We start from the raw sequence: 21456 nt of genomic DNA on the forward strand, positions 1-21456 counted from the left end.
TAATTAATACCAAAGTACGTAGATAATAAAGGCGTTTTCAGAATGAATTTGGATAACTGGTTCTCAAGCTAAATTATTTTTATTGTTTTCTTTTTTACTAAAGAATCAAAGCATTCAGTTCTACAAACTATTATTCTCATATTGGGGGCCCCTAGGTAAGGATCTCACTGGTCGTTTGCTCCATTTAAGACAATTGGATCAAAAGCTATAAAAGCTTTGTTAAAACCTAAAAATTAACTTTAGTTAAAAAAAAGAGCTTTTTCAAATGGTCAGAGTGAACAAATTAAGTTACATTTATAAATATCAAGAAAATATATAAAAATCTCAGGGCTTGCTTCCCCCACTCAGCGCAATTAGGTCAAGAACAATCAAAGCTCTGTAAAAAGAATAAAAATTAATTTTAGTTAAAAAAAGAGCTTTTTCAAAATGTCAGAACGAACAAATTCATTTATATTTATAAATATTAGGTAAATGTGTAAAAATACACATGGCCCGTTGTCCCATTTCAAACACACACACCAAAGTATGGTGTGTGTTTTTTTTTGCTTTTTTTGTGCGTAATCAATTATAAAAAAATTAATAAAAATTTATTGGTCATTTTAGACATAATTATTTAACAAAAGCCCTATTTACCAAGCGAATATATTCCATTCAACCCCATAGTTAACCGTTTCCATTTTTAACTCATAACTTTTTACCGAAAATAACAAATTTAATTTTGAAAAAATGGATAAAGATTGTCATAACTATTTCATTATATCCTCTATTTCATTCTATCCTCTATTTCATCCGCTTTTACTCTACTTTCTACAGATAACTTTATAAAAACACAGGTTTTAAGGTTTACATTTTTCCGTAATATTTCTTTATGTTTTAAAGCGTGTTAGTGCATTTTTTGACGTTAAAATAATTAATTTAAAAAATTACGTTTTTCAAAAGAATTTTCCCAATAAAATCTTTAAATTGTTTATAGTATTGGCCCCAAGTTAAACTATCATTCTATTAAAAAAAAAACGTTCTGTAAATATTACGCACCGCTCAGGAGATCTATTAGATTTAGTAAAAAGTTCTGTAAATATTACGCACCGCTCAGGAGATCTATTAGATTTAGTAAAAAGTTCTGTAAATATTACGCACCGCTCAGGAGATCTATTAGATTTAGTAAAAAGTTCTGTAAATATTACGCACCGCTCAGGAGATCTATTAGATTTAGTAAAAAGTTCTGTAAATATTACGCACCGCTCAGGAGATCTATTAAATTTAGTAAAAAGTTCTGTAAATATTACGCACCGCTCAGGAGATCTATTAAATTTAGTAAAAAGTTCTGTAAATATTACGCACCGCTCAGGAGATCTATTAAATTTAGTAAAAAGTTCTGTAAATATTACGCACCGCTCAGGAGATCTATTAAATTTAGTAAGAGTTGCTCAACTAGCCCCGCCCTTTTCTTTGTTATAAATATAACTTGTAATGTAATTTGTTATAAATATAACTTGTAATGTAATTTGTTATAAATATAACTTGTAATGTAATTTGTTATAAATATATAATAATGTTTTAAAAAAAAACTATATAATTTGTTTTTTAAAATAACTGTTTATTCAAGATGCAACTAGCTTAATTGTTTATAACACAAAAGAGTTTTTAAATAAATTTAAGAATATTTATTTAAGAACAATAAAATAAATAAAAATTAATTATTACAAGAAGATACTTCCATATTTCATTTAAAAAATTAAGTTAAGGTGGTAGGTTTATGAAAAAATGGTGGTAGGCCTATGAAAAATCCAAACTTTCGTACATAAACATCAACTTTTGAAAACATTCAGTTGTAATTCTGTTTCTCATTACATACAAATTGTTTAATGCGTCAAAGAAAAGGTCACATGCTGATTTTGGTGCTTGATTTATTGATAACTTAAATTTTTTTGATTCGATTGTCACCTTTTTAACTGGAACTATTTCATAAACTTTTTTTGTCAGATAAAAATCAGACAAAAATTCCTTCACGCATTTAAAATATTTTTTTCCTCATACTTTAAAAAAAATTGAAAACTTTTATAATTTAGATCCAAAAAAGTGGCGCATAATAAAAACTAATTATTCTTTAATCCGTATCTGTGTAAGTTTGTAAATATTCTAACAAATGCAATTTTCATAGCACAGTTATATGAGAGGGTTTCGCCCGAAATTAATACGATTACTTAATTGAACCTTGCTAATGCATTTACCGTTTTTTTTAAGTTAACAATTTCATCATCATCAAGCAAATATTTTCTCATGTATTTGTGATGCTGTTTCGAATTAAATATATCTTTTACGTAGGAGTGAAGTTTAAGCATTCTTTCTTCCATTTGAAACGTGAAGTGCCAACGAGTTCATATCTTTAAATTTTTTTTTCATCTTCGCTTCCAACAAGGCTGCAAACAACCACTAATTAGAGTTGGAAGTTACTGGAAGAGAAAAGATAAAGATTCTAGAGCAAGATAACGATTGACAGACGACTTAAAAGATTGCAAATTATATGAATCAAATTATATGTAGCAGAAGTGAGATCCTTTTCAAGCTCAAATGCCCCCTCCAAGCAATCAGAGAGTGTTGGCTTCTTATCACGACAAGAATATGGTAGTATCATCAGTAGATGTGAAAATATCTGGAAAATCTTTAATGTAAATTAAAAAGAGTAGAGGGTCAAGGATTGAACCTTGAGGAACCCCTGAATTTACAGAATAAGAAGAAGAGTGCTGTCTATCGAGGACAACTTTTATACTACAATTGGAAAGGAAGGGTTCAATAATCTTAAAGATGCCACCAGATACACCGTAAGAAGAAAGCTTATGGAAAAGACCAGCATGCCAAACTAAAGTTTGGCATGCTGGTCTTTTCCATAAGCTTTGTTATCTCAAGAGCCTAATTTTTGTGATGAAATACAAGATTTCATGACCTGAGAAGAGCGGACTTTGGCGTTAGACAAAACCTTTTTACAATGGTTTCTAGCAGTAATGAACAGACGTCTGTTTTCTGGAGAATTGTTTTGCTAATAGATATAGAAGTAACAATTTCAATAGGAAATTGCAGCAGTACAATGTGAGGAAAACCATGGAAAAGAATGAGGCTTGACCTGAAATTGTTGATTGGGAATAAAAGATTCCATACCAGCCTGATTTGATGAAGTTATGTAAGAGGCGCATTTGTCAGCAGGAAGACAAAAGATTTCTACCTAAAGGCTGTCACGAAGAAAATCATGGAAGAGTTCCAATCAGCTTTAAGGTAGTTGTAAGCGGTACGATGATAGGGGGATTCAGATAAAGAAGAAGAATGAGATAACGTTTTTAGAGAGATCAAACCGTGATCCCAAGTACCTGAGGGTGAATGTAGAGAAACTGAGCACTGACTAGGATCAGAAACAAAAAGTCGAGTAGAGAAAATAAATGATTCGGGTTGTCTGGAAAGCAAGTTGGAAAGTTGACTATTTGAGTTAGGGATTAAGAAAGACAAAAGTTGTGGGCTTTAATGCCTGCAAAGTCACTGACACTAAAGCTAAACCATTCAGTGTGATGAGCATTAAAGTCACCGACAACAACAATATTAGTTGATGGAAAAAGAAAGAGGGCTAGGTCAATTTGATCAGAAATAACATCAAAAAGAGTGCAGTCTTGAGATGAAGTAGAGCAGTATAGAAAAAAGAGAAAGACAGTAGAGTAACGTGCTGCTAAACGAATGCACATAAAAGAATAGTCTGTGGATTCAAACCTAGTTACCCTACAAAGGAGTAAATTCTTACGAATGTAAATGCTCAGGCCAAGCATGTGACTATTAGAGTCTTTACAAATTAAAGGAAGAAAACCATCAACACTAAGATCACAAGATGAGACACCCAAACTCAAATAAGTCTCACAAAAAACAAGTATGTTTGGTGAACTTTGCAAGAGATAAGACTCAACAGAAGAAAAGTTACTTCGAAGACCACGAATATTAGTGAATGATAGGTTTAGAGAACTTGGTTATGACGATGGTTTTTTGTGTTTTACTGTTTTTGATACTTTATTCATTTTTAAATTTGTTTAAAGAACTTGACTCAAAACATAGATTGTACTTAGTACACTGTTTAATAGCCCAAACAATTGCCTCATTACTATTGATAAACCCTAAGCCGTAACAAAGGGCTCCAAATGTGGCCTTGGCAATACACACCGAAAGTACAAATAAGGATACCACCCATGCGCAACATAGCACTGTCAATATTTTGATATTTTTTAACTGTTAATGGAATCAGCCTCTCTGAGAGCTATCACAGAGTTCGGGAAACCTGATTACCAGCCGGCCTCAGAACCATAAAACTGAGTTTTAGAGCTGTACTCTCATTAGGAGATAATAGAATGAGTTGCCTAGTCATAAAAACAGAGACACAAGCAAAACCCATGCATTGAGTCAAGAAGATCCAGCTTCAACATCCTAAACAAGAAACAATGTATTAAAAATACATCTGTCCCAGCCTGATATATGAAGTATTTAAATGAAGAATTAAATGAAGGATGTAATTTTTTTCGACGCCTTTTTGTTTTGAAAGATTTAACATTTTTTCTGCACTTGATTAATATTTTTATAATGAAAAAGAATTTAGACAAACTATCATTTTCACCTTCTTCAAGTAAATATATGGCATGTTTTACAACTAGTTGCAAACCATACCCCAAGCAACTTATTGGTTAAATGTTTAAACTAACTTTTAAAGAATTTAGACAGTTGGTCACGTTATTGGCGTTGTCGGATACTACACTTATTATTTTATCATCCACTTTGAATTTTTCAAGGTTTTTCAGCAAAGCCTCTTTTAAATTATCTGTTAAAGCAGAAAACCATTACTTCGAGGTTTTCATAAACTTTATCGTGTTGACAAATTTGTTGAACATAATAAAAGTTATGACAATTGAATCAATTAGAGAAGTTCATTAAAACTAATTTAAATTAGAGAAATTTCAAAAAAAATTTATAATTTGTGACAATCAGGTAATAAAAATGTTTTGTTTGTACTTAGTATTTCCCTCGATTTTTTCTTATGAATTACTTAACAATCGATTTTTTAGCAGAATAACTCAGTCAAAAACAGCTGATATTTTATACCGAATACATAATTAGTTAATATTACTTTATCTTTTGAAAGAAAAACAAAAATGGTAGTTTAATAAGATATATATTTAAACAATATAAATATAATAAAAAACTTTAAATGTCTAGTTTATACAATCTAATTGCCATCAGTGTAAATATTTGCAATTTTATGATTATAAAACTAAATAATTTATGAATTATTACATTAATTTTTATAAACTGATTTCCCATAAATATTTTTTATAAATTAATATCACTTCAATTATAAATTTAAAAACTCTTTCACCAAAAACCTTAAAAACAAATCTTAAAATTGATGCTCTTTAGGGACTGTTCAATAATTATGTAAACAAAATAGGGGAAGGGGTCTAACATTTTTCAAGGTGGAGGGGGAGAAGTCAAGACAAGTTGATGTCAACAATGTTACTTTTTAAAAAAAGTTTGCTTAATTTAAAAAATTTTTTTTTGCAGCGTTTGCAGTCCTGAGTTACACTCTCGTTCAACCTTTAATACTTGAATAAAGCTACTTATATTCCTATTTTTTAAAAACCGTGATGTGCTTTAAAAAGATCCAACACATACAGAATTAAATAAATACACATGAGATGTTTACACGTAACACTATTATATTTTCAAGGTTGTTGTTGGTTAGTCTTCTGTACAAATATAAGATTTGTGCAAGTACATGGTCTACATTATATTATTTAAATGTTTATACCAGGGATCGGCAAGTAGCGGCTTGCAAGCTTCTTATAGTTCTTTCGATGTGAAGATACAGCTCTTTAACTCCGTGCACAAATATTATTATAATATTAAAATAAAGTTGTTGAAAGGTCTTTAAAAACTGTAATATTTTGTAAATTTTAACATTGTTTATGCAATTTTTTAAAAGTTTTAAAAACTCATTGATAAAATTTATCAATGAGTATTAATTTAGTTAAGAATAGTAAAAAATTGATCAGGAAGCTGAATAAGTGCGAATTACATAAGTGCAAAGCAGTTGCAAAATCTGGCATAAGTGCGAATTGGCATAATTGTACCAAGAGTATTTGCAAAGATTAGAATAACTACGAATCCTATGTTAATGTTTTCGAATTCGTTTGGGGCACTTATGCTAGTTTTTGTAAAATTTTTTGATGCACATATGCCAGTTCACACATATGGTAATTTATACTTTGCGCTAATAACAGTTTTTGCAACTGCTTCGCACTTATGCCAATGCTTGCAAATTCTTTCGGCGCACGTTATTTTTTCTAAACTGTTTTACACTTATGCCAGTTTGCACTTATGTTAATATTAGCAAATTTTTATGCCGCATTTATGCCGATTCCAGTTTTTGTAACTGCTTTGCACTTATGCTAATGTTTGCAAATTCTTTTGGTGCGCTTATGGTAATTCACAGTTATGCCAGTTTTTGCAACTGCTTTGCATTTATGCTAGTTCACTCCAGAGTTGTTAACAAGGCCAAAAGTTTCAAGGTTATGGACAAAACTTTCAAGACCAAGATAAAGAGTTCTAAGGCCAAAGCCTACCCAAACATTTTCAAGACCAAAGACTTAAATTTTGGCCTTACGTTAAAGCCAATTATTAACAAAACTGTAATAATTTCACAATTGTAATAATTTCACAACATGTGGTTTCATTGTCACAGCAAGTGCTGTGACAATGAAACCACCTGTTGTGAAATTAGACCAAGGTTGTGCTCAGAACTCTACGAAGTCAATAAGAAAATATACTTTTAGATAAAAATAAATAAATACTTTAAATAAATTATAATTTAAGTATGATAAAAACTATTTTAATTCAAAAAACCTTTAAAATTCTGTTTCTAATTTTAAGAAAAAATCATGTGTTTAAATCTTATTTTAAATTTTGAAATGTTTTAACTAATAAAAAATATTAAGATAAGTTAAATAGACGTAATAAATTCCCGTTAACCAATCATGTCATTGATTGTTGTTAAAACACAAAATTAAGTTATAAAGTTTTTAAGTAAACAAAAATAATTCTTGTAAACAAAATCAACTGTAGTAAAATTTTTAAAATACAAAAGAAAGTTCTGAATTCTGTAGTAAAATTTTTAAAATACAAAAGAATGTTCTGAATTCTTAATAAAAAGTGGATGGCCAAAGCCAAAACAAACAAGGCTAGGGCCAAAATTTTCAAGGCCATGGGCAACAGTTTTAACGTCAAGATCAACGTCAAGATCAAGGTCTTACTTTTTGGCCTTAAGGCAAGGCTAAGGACAAGGTCAAGGCCAAGGACTAACAACTCTGGTTCGCTCTTAAACATATTTGCTGTCATGAAACTCGCACTTAATCAGTCACCTTTGATTGGGTTGTTTTTTTTTGCAAAGTGGATAAAATAATATCCAGTTTTCTTTTTTTTTTTTATTTGTTTTTTTTTTAAAAACCACGAACTATCAATAACGCTTTCGTATAATAAATCAAAACGTTTCCTTAATAAACTCCAAAACGGACTGAAAAAAACAGTTTTATTGATAAATGGAACAAATTAATTGTTTCTTAATTTTAATTTGTTCCCTACAGTTTATAAAAAGAGTTGACTTTTTTTTTTTTTGCATATCCGTTTTGTTATTATTTTTATACATATTGTGATTATATATTATGTAAAAAAAAAAAAAAAATTTTTATACTCTCAAACTAAATCTTATACACAGTTTCTTATACATACGATTTTCATCTGTTACTATTTTCTAATATTAAGAGCCGTTTTTTCTAAGAATCAGGCAAATTCCTGAAACTGTGGAAGTGACCTCCTCCAAATTGCTTGAATTTTTTATATATTGATCAGAATATAGAAAAAACCTGTTGGGGAAAAAAAAAATTTTCAAAAATGTTTCGTTCACTCGGAATCTGGGCTTAAATTTTTGAGATTTTTTTAAAAATTTTTAGAAATTAGTTTTTGCCACCTTTGAACCCATTTTTTTGGCAAGGCAAAAAGTTGCACATAGCTTTTGTAGTTAATATCAGACGTAACCCAAAAGCTCTCTCCAAAAAATATAAAAAAGTTGCGTGACACTGTGCGGTTGGCTAATTATCATAGTTCAAAAGTACAAAATCAATCAGTTTTGTCAACTTTTAATCGGAGTTAATTCTAGCGGCGAAGTGTTGCACACAATTTTTCTTTTAGGATTTGAAATTATCAAAGGTATTGAGTCTAAAAATGCAAAGAAAGTTATGTGATACCTAAGGCCTATTAATATATTAAGGCTTGAAATTGGAAAAAAATGTTTTAGTATACTTACAAAATGAACCATTACGGCAGAGGCGCTTAGTTTTGTAAAAATGTAAACATATCCAACTGTCAATACAAAAAGGTCCTAACATAATAATAAAAAAAATTCGTGTGATTTTGTCACACGCATGATATAACATGAATTAAAAACTGAACAAAAATCTAACATCAAGATAACTATATTGCTAATTAAATAGAACATAAATCAAACATTTAAATGTTTTTCCATTTAAAAATTAGTTTTTCATTTATTAATAGAGTCATTTACACACATTATCCACCACATCACACATAATTTCTACTCTGCTGCAGTAAGTTTCTCTAAGAATAATGATATGACTGTATATAGTCTTCTTCGGATAATGAATAATCGCCACAACCACTGATTAGAAAAGGAGCATTTACTAAACAGATAATTTTATCAGTTTGGTTATTTATCTCCTCGGTAGTAACTGGCCAGCGAAAAGTATTCTTCTCTTGCCCGTTAATCATACAATTAACTCTGATCCCAGTTATAGATACCTAAAAGTATTAGCGCAACATTTAAAATAATATAATAAAGAGTTTATGATTTGTTTAATTTTGCTTACATTCAATAAAACTTGTAAAGTCTTATATAATGTCATTCTGAAATTATTTTTACATTTTATTTATATTCCTTTTATTTTAGAGCACTGTTTTGTAAAACAAAATAAAAACTTGAAACTAATATATACTTTGAATAATATTACCTCCACAATATATCCAATATTCCATTGTTTTTCATATGCAACAGCAACCCAATCATTCACTTTCCATACAAGACAAATTTCTTTTGCAAGATTGGCGATGTCTTCCTCATATTTATTACCATCTTCATTGTCTCCTGCCAGATTAAAGTCATCATTTTCGCCATAAACTTCTTTGTTATCGTTAACCTGACTATTTTCATTATTTTCTGTTGTCGGTTCTACCAGCTTACCTTTTCTTTTCAGGTTACTAAATCTATAACAATATCAATTGTACATATTTTTAAACATATGTAAACAAACACACAAAATTATAACTTTCACCTAAATTTTAATTTCATATTTGTAAAAGAACTATTTAACAGTCAGAAACATAATCTAATTTGCAAAAGTTTTGATAGCAACAATGCCTACCTTGAAAATAAAGATCTTATCTGTTGGCTAGTTACATATTGATCAGGCGGAAGTTCTCTCCTCAGCTGCATGTGAACCTGCTCAGGGCTCATTTTATTACCTGATTCTTCTCCACGAATAAAGTATTTATGCAACAGTTCTTTCTGCTGATTTGAAAATCTAAAAGAACTTCGAACTGGTAATGCCCAACCTTGCAATAGAAAAATGTTCATGCAATGTGGTTTGTCTTTTACGGAAGCAATGTTAGAGGATGAAGAAATTGGCATATTTAGTTGTGAAGTAATTTTCATCTTATGAACAAACAAGTTGCGAACTTTATCCAATGATGTTAATGATTTCGGAACTGTATGAAGACCGGATAGCATGTGTTCTTCTAACTCAGCATCGCTTTCAAATGATAAAGTACAATTCATTTCAGTGCAAAATCTTAATGAATATAATTGCCTGTCACTTCTTTTCTGTTTTTCCTTAAGTGACTTGTTACGCTTAATTGAATTATCTGTTTTGCTATATGGCAACAACAACTTAATCGAGGGTTGAATTTTAAGATTTCCATACTCTTGTTCAATTCCCTCACCGATATTGAAATAACGCCACATCTTCATACTTTTCTCACCAAACTCAAATGAGTGATAGTTGCTAATGTTCTTAATCTTTGGTCCAGTAACTACAGTTTTATCATTGCTAATTTGAGCAACTGCTTCTTTTGCATCTTTAGCGCCAAAACTATAATGCATAGCCTTGTGTATATCTTCAGCAGTCAAAAGATTATTACCAGAGTCAACGTAACTCCTTAAAATTGTCTTTACAACTGCACTCTCCCTGTCACATTGATCTTTTCCACAACAGGGTTCATTATAATCATATCTCAGCAACTTTATATCTCTCTCTTTGCATACATTGTAGATTGCTTCAGCTGAAAGATTTCCCTGATAGCAGCCGGCATTATCAGATTTGGTAAACATTTTCTTGATATGCGGTTGATCAATTCTGAATTGGTCTAAAACTGCAGTGGCTAACGAAACAACATCACCTATTCCCTGATCACACCTATACATTGAAGTAAAGTAAACACGTTTGAATAACTTTCCTGCTATTTTTATGAAGAATATATCCACATGTAAACTCATTCCTTTCTTGCCAAAATACTCTCTTTGGCCCTCTCTGTATCGAACCGGAAGAATTTCTTGACAAAAATCTTTAAGCCAGAAAGCAGTTTCATCGTTTAATTGCTTAAAAGCTTCGATTTTTGCCTTTTTCTGTTGAGAATCTCTCATCAGGTGTTTTATGTAGTTGAATATATCCTTTACAGCAATTACCAAATCATAAATAGAATCAGCATCGTCAGAATTTTGAATTGTTAGTTCTTTGATCATCTCGATAGCTTTGCACAAATCATAGCAATCGGCACATACCACTTCTGATATCTCTGTGTTGGATTGAAGATTTTTTTCAGATGGATCTGATAAGGCATGTTTTGAGCTATGAGAAGAAATGTTTGAGTCATTGACACTACAATTGGTTTGATAACTTGTTTTCAAATACCTTTTTCCTTTTTCAAGGGCAGCTTCGAGAGATTAAGAACTAAATCTTTGTGCCAATTTTTGTAATGTTTAAAAACCATTCATGCCTGAAGCAGTAACATCATCTAATCCAGCTAAGCTTTTTCGACTTGAAGGTTTTATTGCATGCAATACTTTCCACAAACTTGAATCAGATAATGGTATATAATTGTTTTCACTACAACTTTTTCGATAGAACATGATAGCGTGGCTATATTTTGTTGTCAGTATTGCATGCACTATCTTTTGTTCTTCACCGCTGTCGTATTTTAATTTGGTTATTCCATAAGCAACATCATGCAAAATACCGCTTGTAAATATAAAGTCTAAGAAATGTTCACACTTTGTTTGATCAAGACTAGATCGAACGAATACTTTCTTTTCTGGAAATGCCAACCCTTTATGAGATGCATGCCATTTTCTTGCTGTTTCTATACGATGTTTGGTACACTCAAATGTGTTCATTATAAACTTTTTGGTATACTTGGTATGGTCTAATAATGAGAGGATAACTAACTTTCCCATGGAATCACTTTGCTTATATACTTTCTGAGCACGAATAATTTCAATTGGGAGAGGGCTATTTATTTCATCAACATTTTTACTGTTAAGAAAATCTATAAGTATTTCCTCTTGTCCAGGAGCAACAGCTACCGCAAATTTTTTCTTTAATAAGTTTTCTAGGCGAACATACTTGCGTTTTAACTTATCTTTAGTAGTATCTTCCAGATATTCGAACTTCCTTTTTAATCTAAATTTTATTGGACTTGCATTAAGAACCTCAGTTACACTCTCACGGCTTCTTAGAGATTCGTCCAAAATCTCCTGTGAAACATTAATTTCACCGGGATCAAATTCTTCATCTGGAGTAGCAGGTGTCATATATGTTTGTTCTTGTTGTGTTTGTGTTTCTGTACATAAATTGGTGTTTTCGTTGACTCTAGATAAAGCAGTTTCTTGCTTTAAATGGGTAAAACACAGCATTGCACCAACTGAAAATACTTCATTGTATCGCTTTGACATTGATATGACGACATGTATTGGTGACGCCCTTAAAGCGGGAGATTTTTTTCCTTTTATATTTAGATGGTGAGGATGAAAGCATGTTTTTGGAGGACTCCATGCAATACCAAACGTGTACCGGTGAAAAGCACATATTTGTTCATCCTTTTCAAGATTTCTTTTAAGTCTATTTGCAATAAGTCCATTTTCTTCCCAAATATTATTATCGTTTAATCGCATGACCTAAAAACAATTTTTTAAACAATTATTAAGTGTGTCATTTAAAGCATTGTTTATAATCTGACTCTTCACGAAAAATGTTTACAAGTTTGAAATACATTGTTGTTATTATTAAAATACAATATTGCAAGAGTGTGATTAATTTAGTGATTATTTATTAAAAGAGTGAGGAATTAATTAAAAGAGCTATTTTTTTTTGTTTAAAGAACTTTGTCTCAAAATCTTATTGCAGAGAAGTTATAAAGTATGTAATTATAAAAATTATATTACAGTCTGCGTAAATTTAAAATACATAATTACCTTTAAGTTGATGAGGTGTTTCTTAACATCAACATCTCCCAGCTGATGAATGTAGAACATTTTGTTTATAATTTTATGTTTTTTGAATGATCCACAATTTCCTTTTGAAAAGCAACAACAGTTTTCATAAAAATATTTGTTTTGTTTCATACTCAACTAAAAACAAGTTCTATTTATGCAGTACCTATTTCTCAATAGCAATGATAAAATATCTACTCTATTTATGCAAATTTTAAAGATCGTTAAAATAAAGTTAAGACATTTTTATGGTAAAGTAAACAACCGCCCACTAACTTGTTTCTCCACAATCGTGATATCAGCGATTCTTCTTCCATTCGATCACCACAAGTTATTTGGTTATGACGTAAATTTAAATAATTCACTTCTGATCATGTATTGTTTTTTATTATTATTTATTTCAATTGTTATGATTTCTATATCATAGTCAGAAACGCTTAAATTTTTTCTTAACATTACGCGCAATGTTTTGTGTAATGCTAAATGCTAATTTTGGATGATAGAAATTTTATTGTGAGCGAAAACCTCATCTGTGTGTCCAAAAAAATATCTCTTCGTACTTAATCATTTTTAACAATTTGTACCTTTATTTTTAACTTAATATCTAAAGATCACACGAATTTTTTTTATTATTATGTTAGGACCTTTTTGTATTGACAGTTGGATACGTTTACATTTTTACAAAACTAAGCGCCTCTGCCGTAATGGTTCATTTTGTAAGTATTCTAAAACATTTTTTTCCAATTTCAAGCCTTAATATATTAATAGGCCTTAGGTATCACATAACTTTCTTTGCATTTTTAGACTCAATACCTTTGATAATTTCAAATCCTAAAAGAAAAATTGTGTGCAACACTTCGCCGCTAGAATTAACTCCGATTAAAAATTGACAAAACTGATTGATTTTGTACTTTTGAACTATGATAATTAGCCAACCGCACAGTGTCACGCACCTTTTTTATATTTTTTGGAGAGAGCTTTTGGGTTACGTCTGATATTAACTACAAAAGCTATGTGCAACTTTTTGCCTTGCCAAAAAAATGGGTTCAAAGGTGGCAAAAACTAATTTCTAAAAATTTTTAAAAAAATCTCAAAAATTTAAGCCCAGATTCCGAGTGAACGAAACATTTTTGAAAATTTTTTTTTTCCCCAACAGGTTTTTTCTATATTCTGATCAATATACAAAAAATGACTCTTAACTGTAACAATCATAAAATCTTAAAACTAAAACTACTTTTTTTGCCTAAATTGAAGTGGTCCAATCATAAACATCCGGCAGTTTTTTACATTCTGACTTTCAAGGATCTTTTCTTTACTGGGAAAGTAATGATCCTAAAATTTTAGTACCCACTTTTTAAAAATTTCTTTGATCTTTATTAAATTTTTCAATTTTTATATCAAAAACAATTTTTTGTTTCACTATCAATGCAGAAATTTAATTATTTTTAAATAATTTATTTAAAAAATAAATCATTAAAAAAAAGAAAAAAATCATTAAAAAAGAAAAAAATCATTAAAAATGAAAAAATTCATTAAAAAAAGAAAAAAATCATTAAAAAAGTATTGAATATCAGCTTTGATAGAGAATCAAAAAATTGTTCTTATTTATATCTTTTCAAATTGTGATCGACCGAAACAGAAAAAAAAGCCGAAACCGAAATAAACTGGGTACTCAAATTTGGTACCAAAACCGACATTTCGGCAAATTTTTTACCGAAACCGATACCGACATTTCGGCTAGTCAAAATTAATTTTATTAGAAAAATTTATTTAAAAATGCATTTTTACATTTGTTGTTTTTTAAACTCGTATTATGTTAGACTTAATTACACATGTATGCCAAATTGAGACTTAATACATAAGTTAGCAATATAAATTAATAGCGAAATTTAACAACTGGTAGATTTTCTCTGCAAAACAAGATTTTATCGAGGTATTTTGTGAAAATTCTCAATATTTTTGTAAAAATTCTCAAAATTTTTTGTGAAAATTCTAAAAGATAACTGTTTTTCTAAATTGGATAAAAATCGGTTTCCGGTATGCTTTTCAACCGAAATTTCGCTTTATACCGAATTTATAAAAAGTACCGAAACCGAAATTTCGGTATCGGTGTCGCGTTAAATAAGGGGAGTTTCTGAAACGCCAAATTCTAAAAAGTCGAAACGCCGAAATGCCGAAAAACCTTCTTAACTGAATAAAAAACTGTGACTATAACTGTAAAAAATAGTGTAGCTATAAATTTTGTATTGGTATGGCATCTGTGTGTCGTATACCAAAATAAGAGGAAAATCTGTCACAAATGTTAAATATAAAAAGATAAAAATTTGTTATCACAGCAAGAGTAAGTAGTCAAATTTTTGTTGTTAATTTTTTCTATTTGTTTCCTTATTCTGTGCTAGTTGACACAGATTAAAGATTAATTAATCTGTGTTTTTTCAAATCTGTTTTAGTTAACAAATACTAATGCATTATACTAGAATGGCCTAATTTTTACCAGAAAAATTTGAGATGAAAGAATTTAAAGTTTTTCATTTAGCTTTTTTAACTTTAAAGTTTTACTTACTTTAATATTAAGTGATCTTTAAAATATTGCTGTTTCAATAGTATGGTTGATCCGTCACTTTGACAAACCTCAAGTACTTTATCATACTAGTAGCTAGACTACAAAATAAATTAATGGTAACTAGTAACTAGACTACAAAAAAAGTTAATGGTAACTAGTAACTAGACTACAAAAAAAATTAATGGTAACTAGTAACTAGACTACAAAAAAAAATTAATGGTTACTAGTAACTATACTACAAATAAAAAAATAATGGTAACTACGAACTAGACTACAAAAAATTGGTAATCTTTGCAACTTATGCTTTTTCAAATTATTACCTTGTTAACTCATCTAAAGAACAACTAGAAATAGTTTGTAATTTTGGTGGTGGTATTGGTACAAATTATGGTTTGAAAAACATATTTAATTTTGTTGATCATAAGAAAGGTATCAAGAAAGTGGGTAATTTCAAGAAAGCTTTTGTCTGGAGACACATTGGGCTAAAAAAACTCGTCAATTATTGCAAATATCCTGTGCAGAAATAAATGTGCTGGAAGCGAAGTACATATTGCTGACAACTTACCTCGTTGTACAAACTCTGAGAAATTTAGTTTAAAACTTTTTTTGTCTAATATTAATGCCAATGATTATGCAATTACGTTGCAAACTGCAAATACAAATGCAACATTGCTTTTTTGATTTTTAATATTTTTTGTTTTTCATTAATGCGTAATCTTTTTAAAAATTTAATGCAAATGAACGTGATGTTAAGTTATTATGCATAGCTTTTCTATAGAAAAAATTATAGAACATACAGTATCGGACAAAACGAGTGCAACCAAATAATGCTAATTTAGTTTCTTTATATAAAAGTGCTGCATTTTTTCAATTTAGAGAAATAACTAGGTAACTGTTTAGAGACAAAGTTCTTCAAGTTTTATTTATCACAAAGTTCATTATTATAAAAAGTTGATTTCCTTCTGGACAAAACAAGTGCAACTCGAAAAAATGTTTACCAAGCTGTATTTCGCTATCAATATTTCGTGGCGAATCGTTTGTTGTCGATCACAGCCTTGCATCTGAAACTTTGTAGAACTGCTGCCCAGGCCTTTTGGATTTGTTCAAACAGTTGATCCTTATTACAAACACCTTCACGATTAATTGACGATCTCCCACAGGTTCTCGATAGGGTTGAGATCCGGAGATTGAGGCGACCAATCCATCACCGATAGGTGGTTGTCTTGAAACCACTGCTTGACTACTTTTGCAGTGTGTTTCGGATCGTTGTCTTGCTGAAAATCCTATTTTATTGGCATATTCCATTCAGCATGAGGTAACATAACATCTTTCAGGATATTTTTGTACATGAAACGGTCCATTATTCCATCGTTTCGATGTATTGGACCTAGACCGTTAGCAGAAAAATACCCCCAGACCATTACATTGCCTCCACCATGCTTCACGGTCTTATGGCAGTAACGTAAATCGAGGCGTTTTCCGGCCGGTAGACGTACACGGCAAATGCCATCGCTCCCAATGATGTTGAACTTCGATTCATCACTGAACAGGACAGTTCGCCATTTCTGCACATTCCAGTCAATATGAGATGTAGCAAACAGGAGTCTTTTCTTCTGGTTTTTTAGTGAAATCAGCGGTTTCTTTGCAGGGCGTCGAGAAAACAATCCGGCTTCAACAGCACGTCGTCTGATTGTTCGATCCGATACAGGCAGCTCTAATTGCTTTTGTATCTCGACTGATAATATCCAGGGATCCTTCTTGACGGATCTGACGATCATAGAATCCTCTCTAGAAGTGGTGGAACGCGGTCTTCCACCTTTGTTATCTGCTGCCAACTTCCCCGTAGAACGATATTTGGAACATAGTCTTGATACGGTCCTTTTTTTTACGCGATATTTATCACAAATACTTTTTTGCGACATTCCACTTACGTAATCGCCAATAATTTTCTTTCTTAGTTCCAATCCAAGACTGTTGGGAGCCATTTTTGCACTTGAAGTCATAAAAATAATAAAAATAAATAATCACGCTTCTCAAGGCTTTACCGTGTTACATTTACCTTGTGATGCTACAATAATGCTTTGTGGAACACAACGTCTTGGTTGAATGTGGACTGTATTGATGTAATGAAACACTTGTTGTATTTCACTTCTTGTATTGATGTTCTTCGATAAAACACTTTGATAAAACTCACTTCGATAAACTGTCTTGATAATACTGACTGATTGACTTCCATATACTGACTGAATTACATGTCGATTTACATTTCTCTTATATAGTAAAATGAACCTGTGTGAACCTGTTCTGGAAGATTCTAGATGCTTCTTTTCGATGCTTCTGGATGCTTCTGAATGTTTCTGGATATTTCTGGATGCTTCCAGATGCTTCTTCTTGAAACTTCTGCATGCTTCTAGAAACTTCTCGAAACTTCCTTTAATTATTAAAAAACTTCCGTGACGTTGACACTGACCAGACTTAAGAAAATGAAACAAACCAAAAAGTTGCACTTGTTTTGTCCGCTGCAAAATGGCACTTGTCAACGAAATTCTACCTGTGTGCTGCCACCTGTCAGCTGATTGCTCATGTCATGGCATGCTATGACTCCAGACTCCTGAACTGTTTGCTGTGGTAGTATAGTTCGTTTCGTTTTTAAGACATGTAAAATTAGGAACACTTTTTAGCATTGTTCGATGTTGGTTGCAAATGTTTTGTCCAATACTGTACGTGTTGTAAAAAAATTAACACCCTATTGTAAGTCTATTAGAAAAAGGTTTGTGAGCAATTTATACTGGTGATGGGAAAAATTCATCTGATATAGAATCATGGGAAATTAATGAAATAGAAAAATTATATTTAAATGTTGACAATGTTGACAAAAATCGAGATTTAGACAGTAGCGGAGCTAGAAATTTTGATTAAATATAAAAATAAATAAGGATTATAAAATTAAATGCAAATGTTTTATTTTATTTTAATTTTTGAGTTAAGATTGTATAACAAAAGTTAAAACTGTTTTCTTCTTGCTTTTTCTTCTTGTTATTTTTTCTTCTTTGCATTAGTAAAACCATTAATAAGTACTTCAATATTTTTAAAGAACTTATTAATGGTTTTTAATGGATAAAAAAATTTTCGCAACTTCTATATGCTCAATCGATAATAATGCAAGATCGTGTAATCGAGTTCGACCAGTTCCTTTTAACTTTTTTTATTATTTTAAGTTTTTAATCATTAAACAAACTAAGCTAGTTGTTAGTGTTGAAAGATCATTAAGTTAATGATCTTTCGACGCTGACAACTGTTACTGGCATCCAGTACCGTGGCTACTTGGTCCGAGGGCCCCTTAAAATCCATCATAAGGGCCCCGAAGTTATAAAAAATTTGCCATTAGCTATTACTAAAAAAAAAAATGCTCCTTTCATTTGCAAAAAGGATCCTAACTTTGCAATTGGGCCCTCTAAATTCGCTGCCCCCCCCCCCCCATTGGGATGTGTGGGGCAGTCTAGCCACGGCTCTGCTGACAACATTAACACAACGTATACTTCTGAAAATTCACTTTCTAAACAACCATATTTATTTAGAATTGAATCAAAAATTTGTCTAATAGAAATTGAAGGAGTCAAATCAATTTTTTCCAAAGAAGTTACATGAATGTAAGAGTAGATGAACCTTCACGATATATATTAGGCCAATATTAGAGTATTGCTCCCCAGTTTGGTTGCCAAATCAAATTGAAAAAATAAAAACAGTTAAGAAAGTTTCACAAAAAAGTTCTAAGAAATTTAGCCTACTAGATCTGAGTTCTTTTTTGTTGACAATAAACCAACACCCGAGTTTATACATGTAAGATGCGCGAACAATAATTTCGACTTGAAATTTGCAAATGTAGTTTCTTTAATCGAGTTGTTAACATTTTGAATCAATTGTTTTTTGATGTTAATTCCGATAATATCTGCATTTTTGAGAGTAAAATTAACTCATGCAATTTCGAAAAGTTAAGTTTGCGTTAACGGCATATTTTATTGTTTTTTTGTTATATATATCTTTTTTTATGTCTTCTGCATATTATTTTAGACACGCTTTTAGAGTTAAGTAATATGGACCTGAGTGTCTTTTAGAACATGTATCATTTGTTCTAATAAATACAATTTAATTTAATCTAATGTACTAACTTGGGAGTTGGTCAGAAACAATTTTAGAATATTTTTTTAAAAGGTTCTTACATTTTTCCAAAATATCTTTATCCGATAATTCAATAACGTTTTTTGTTTCGAGAAAATAAAAGAGGTTTCTTATATTTGCCATTCCTCTAAATTGTTGAGTAATTTGGGCGTTAACTTTTTTCAACATGTAATAAATAAGTCAACTTTAAACTGATGCTCTCTATAACCTAATCGATCATACTGTGGTAGCCTCATTGAAATTAATTTGTTTAGCTTCCATCTTTTCTTCTTTTTTATTTGATTTGAGACCCATCTCACTCAGATAAAAAATTTTCCATATTAGTCGCAATGTGTTTAGCCTCTATCCTTTCTTGATTTGAGACCTATCTATTTCAAAATCTTTTAAATATCAACAAGTCTTATTTTAATGGCAGTAATAGAAATCAATCTACAAGACCAACACTTCCAACTTTTTTTTTTAAAGTTACTTGTCACTTACCTGTAAACTTTGAAAGAAAATCCCATCTCTTTACGCTATTTCCAAAATAAGTGTAAATATTTTGGAAAATAATATAAAAAATGTAAAAAGACTTCACGGCGCCTATTAAGGCTGTCATTCACTATCAAATTCAAGTTATGGCAGTTGCTCATATTCCGCATTAGGTTGAATTTTTTTAAGTTTGTCTGAAGGTCTTTACATGCTCCACTCATTGCATAATATCCATCACAGCTTTGGTCATAACATTTTTCTATAGCAATATTCATTTTTTTAAACATTTTTAACATATCATCATTCATTTTTCGGTAGATCAACCCTCTAGTTCAAAAAGTCCTAAAACAAATATCAATTACTTGCTAACTAAGACAAAATAATGAAACAAATATTTGACATGTCTTCTGGTTCAATAAGATATTTAAAACCAACTATAAAAAATGAATTATTACAATTTTTAAAGCCCCCAAACACCTGTGATAAAAAAATTATTATTATCTTTCAAAAATTTATCACGGTGACCACAATAGGCTATTGAATTTTTTGCAAGTCTTCGAGTTATGCATTACAAATGTTCTAATACCATTTTGCAAAATGACGCCCTACAACATGCGATTTCTTCCGCCTCTTTATCAATTGTTTTGTTTTATTTCCATAATTTAAAGACATAAACTAGTTTTTAAGATGAATCTGCTTTATTCACTGTGATAAATTTCTCTAATATCTTACTCCAGTGCACCACTGACTCTAAATATTTGAAAATAACTAATATGAACGGCAATTTGCAGCATCAAAAACATTGAATAACACAATAATATGCATGGAACGGGCCATTTATATTTGTAGAAGAATAATAAAACTTGCTAAAATCTAATATTTTTGTTGGCGTCATTAGGAAAAGATCCATTTAATTTATTATAATTCATTATCAAAAATATTTGAAATATTTTTGTTTAAAAAAAAGTTCCTAGATCAAAAGATTTTTTTTCGGTTTTTCGTCCATTTTTTATTGATTACCTTATTTATGTCAATATGTTTGTTTTTCGAACTTTTATTTTGTAGAAGTACTTGCCTCAGGTACATGACAATTTTCTTCATTATGTCTTTTTATTACAGTCACAAAACTGTCAAGCTCAGTAATTTTTTTAAATTGTTTCTTTTTTGATTTATTTTTGTTTTCTATTTTGTGTCCCACTTTGAGCCTTGGCTCACACAACCCAATGGGGGGATGGGGGAAGGGGGAGGGGGTATTTGTAAAGATAGGAGCTTTTTTTTTTGTAATAACAAGTGGAAAAAATTGTTTTATTTTGGGGCCCTCATTACAATTTTTTTTTTTCTTTGGGGAGGATGGGGGAGGGTCTTCAAACTACTAGCCACAGCACTGGCTCCACTCATAAAATTTATTTCTTTATCCATTTAAAAAGCACTTCTTTTTCTTTTTTTTTATCTGTTAATATTACTTCTAGAGAAACTTTTAATTATAAAGAAACTCTTTATAACTAAGAGGCTTTAATTATAAAGAAGTTCATAACATCAAATTGATTTTTTTTGGTAAATTAAATGTTTAAAATAGAGATTTTTGAGCTGTAATTCGATTTTATGCTTT

The 21456-nt window shown here is 30.5% G+C and overlaps 1 protein-coding gene across 1 annotated transcript; it reads right to left on the reverse strand.

Annotated features, from left to right (window-relative positions):
* Positions 1–8656: 8656 nt before the first annotated feature.
* LOC136089795 (uncharacterized) lies at positions 8657–20155 on the reverse strand. Its single transcript, XM_065815883.1, has 6 exons — positions 20056–20155; positions 17987–18099; positions 11134–12319; positions 9513–11079; positions 9102–9354; positions 8657–8892 (listed from the first exon to the last, which is right to left on the reverse strand). The coding sequence occupies exons 1-6, from the start codon at positions 20153–20155 to the stop codon at positions 8692–8694; spliced, it is 3420 nt and encodes a 1139-aa protein (XP_065671955.1). The 3' UTR covers positions 8657–8691.
* Between the last annotated feature and the right edge of the window lie 1301 nt (positions 20156–21456).

This window comes from Hydra vulgaris, chromosome 13, assembly GCF_038396675.1.
Source record: "Hydra vulgaris chromosome 13, alternate assembly HydraT2T_AEP".
Classification (NCBI taxonomy): domain Eukaryota; kingdom Metazoa; phylum Cnidaria; class Hydrozoa; order Anthoathecata; family Hydridae; genus Hydra; species Hydra vulgaris.